This window comes from Callospermophilus lateralis, chromosome 2, assembly GCF_048772815.1.
Source record: "Callospermophilus lateralis isolate mCalLat2 chromosome 2, mCalLat2.hap1, whole genome shotgun sequence".
NCBI classification, from domain to species: domain Eukaryota; kingdom Metazoa; phylum Chordata; class Mammalia; order Rodentia; family Sciuridae; genus Callospermophilus; species Callospermophilus lateralis.
The window spans coordinates 103,561,293-103,564,258 of record NC_135306.1 but is presented as its reverse complement, the minus strand read 5'-3'; the positions used below and the strand labels follow the sequence as shown (position 1 = coordinate 103,564,258).

Here is a 2,966-nt window from a genome sequence, read left to right as displayed (position 1 = left end):
ATTTCCACTGTGCTGTTTGTCCTTTTCATTGTTAAATTTAAGAGTTCTTTATGTAAACTGACCATGAGTACTTCCCTGCTGTACTAGTATTACTAAAAAGTAATTTCCATATATGTGTTTTACAGAATTACTGTAGATATTGTTCTTTAATGTACACATTTTTCTTTTTCTTTTTTTAAACTTCTTTATGGTTTCTAACTATTTTTTTTCTATGGTGGTCTCTGGTTTTAGCATCTTGTCTGAGAAAACATCATCAAATCCTAGACTTCAATGATTTAGTCATTTATTATTATTATTATTATTATTATTATTATTATTTTTACTATCATAAAATTAGTTTTTTCTTTTAGTTCTTGGAGCATTTTGTAGTTCATTTATTGTGCAGAGTGTGAGAAAAAGGTCCAAATTATTATTACTGATATTGTTATTATTGTTATCGTTACTATTTTTATTGTTATTATTATTATTTTGGCAATACTGGACATTGAACCCAGGGCTTCATCCTTCTAGGAAAGTGTGTTACCACTGCACTACATTTCCAAGCCCAAATTATATTTTTTTATTGACTCAACAACATTGGCTGAAAAAAAGTTTTTTCTCATATTGAACTGACATGGAATCCATATAACAACTCAATTGTTCACAGATGTCTATTTATTTTTGGATTGATACTCTTACATTGATCTGTGTGCATATCCTTATGACAAAACCACATCATCTTGATCACTGTAAATTTGTAATAAGATTCCAAATAGGGAAGTGGAACTTTGTAATATGGATTCATATGGGGAAATGGGAACCCCCCAACTTTATTCTTCTCTTTCAAATTTGTTTTGATTACTCTGAAACCCTTGAACTTTCAGAAAGATTATATCATCAGTCTGCCAATGCTTACAAAAACAAACAAAAAGAATTGGGAGTTTGGAAAGATGACACTGAATAAAAAGTTTGAGCCTTTTGATTTATGGACATGTATGTCTTTCCATTAATGGCAGTCTCTCCCCAATAATAGTTATTATAGTTATTTCTTTAATTTTAGAGGAATAACTTGCATTTCTTTCATTTCTTTGTTTTGTTCAAATTCATTTTTTCATGCTATTGCAAGTGGATTTTTGTGTAGAAAAACAATTGGTTATTTGGTTGATTTTTCACTCTACCACTTTGTTTCACTTTTCAATTCATTCTAACAGTTCTTTTTAAAGATATTTTTAGGATTTTCTATGTATGAGATTATTATAAATAATAATATAAATATTATAAAAACATTTATAAATATAGTTTTTCTAATCTAAATTTTCATATAATTTTCTTTCCTGATTGTCATTACCAGACCTCTAATGTCATCACTAAATATAATAAAAACACAGGGAGTGAATATTTTTCCTTGTTCATTATCTTAGGAAGAAAGGTTTTCAGTACTTTCATCATTATGTGCAATATTGGTATATCTTTTTAGTATGCTGTTGTTATTTTACCATAAAAAGTTACTTTCTTCCACTTGAAAAGATTATATATAATGCATGAGAACTACTTGGATAACTCAATCAAAGTTTTCAGGACAGTTCTGTGGAACTTCAGGGACTGAATATCAAATAGTAAAGCAGAGAGCACAAATAGGAAAAGTTTCTACTTATACTTATTTCTGTGTCACATTTTGCTTTTATTGCAACATCACTGACAGCTAACAGTGGAGGAGAAGATGTGAAATGAAGATTCTCTGTGTGAAAAGATTTGGATTCTATTTCATATTCCATTGTCTGACTTCACAATAAATACTTATTTCAAAAATTCTTTTCTCTTCCTATTTAGAATTCTCAGAAGAAAATGGCACAAGGGAATCTCTCCACAGTGACTGAGTTCATTCTTGCTGGATTAACAGACAAACCAGAGCTCCAGCTGCCCCTCTTCCTCCTCTTCCTAGGAGTCTATGTGCTCACAGTGGTGGGGAACCTGGGCATGATCACACTGATTGTGCTCAGCTCTCGCCTGCACACCCCCATGTACTATCTCCTCAGCAGTCTCTCCTTCATTGACCTCTGCCACTCTACTGTGATAACCCCTAAAATGTTAGTAAACTTTGTGACAGAGAAAAACACCATCTCCTATGCTGAATGCATGACTCAGCTCTACTTCTTCCTTGTTTTTGTTATTGCAGAGTGTCACATGTTGGCTGTAATGGCATATGACCGCTATGTTGCCATCTGTAACCCCTTGCTTTACAATGTAACCATGTCTAATCAAGTATGCTCCTGGATGGTGGTTGAGGTATACAGCATGGGCTTGATTGGAGCAACAGTTCACACAGCCTACATGCTTAGAGTGCTTTTCTGTAATGCTCATACAATAAACCAATATTTCTGTGATCTTTTTCCACTACTGGAGCTCTCCTGCTCCAGCACTTTTATCAATGAGTTACTAGTTTTATGCTTAAGTGCATTTAATATCCTTGTTCCACCCCTGACTATCCTTGGCTCTTACATCTTCATCATAGCCAGCATCCTTCGCATTCGCTCCACAGAGGGCAGAGCCAAAGCCTTCAACACCTGCAGCTCCCATATATCAGCTGTTGTTCTTTTCTTTGGTTCCCTGGCATTCATGTACCTGCATCCATCCTCAGTCAGCTTCACAAATCAAGGAAAAGTATCATCTGTGTTTTATACAACTGTTGTGCCCATGCTGAACCCTGTGATCTACAGCCTGAGGAATAAGGATGTCAAAGTGGCCCTAAATAAAATTCTTGAAAAGAGAAGTTTGTGAAAGAGGCTATTTTGCTTTAGGAAAAAATTGTAATTTGTACAGATTCAGTAAGGAAGCAATTCTGGAGGGAAAAAAAAGGAATGTCCTGAAGTCATGAGATTATTGCTAGTACTTGATTATTTGGGAAGAAAAAAGAAAAAAACAGTGCCAAGGGTAACACTGGATAAACAAGATCAGACACATTGAGGATAGCACCCCACTGAAAAATC

General features: G+C 34.1%; 1 protein-coding gene across 1 annotated transcript; it reads left to right on the top strand.

The window, feature by feature from the left end:
* The first annotated feature begins 1,818 nt into the window (after positions 1-1,818).
* On the top strand, positions 1,819-2,757 carry LOC143391075 (olfactory receptor 8G50-like). The gene has a single exon (XM_076843638.2). It carries the CDS (start codon positions 1,825-1,827, stop codon positions 2,755-2,757), a length of 933 nt encoding a protein of 310 aa, XP_076699753.1. The 5' UTR covers positions 1,819-1,824.
* Positions 2,758-2,966: the final 209 nt, after the last annotated feature.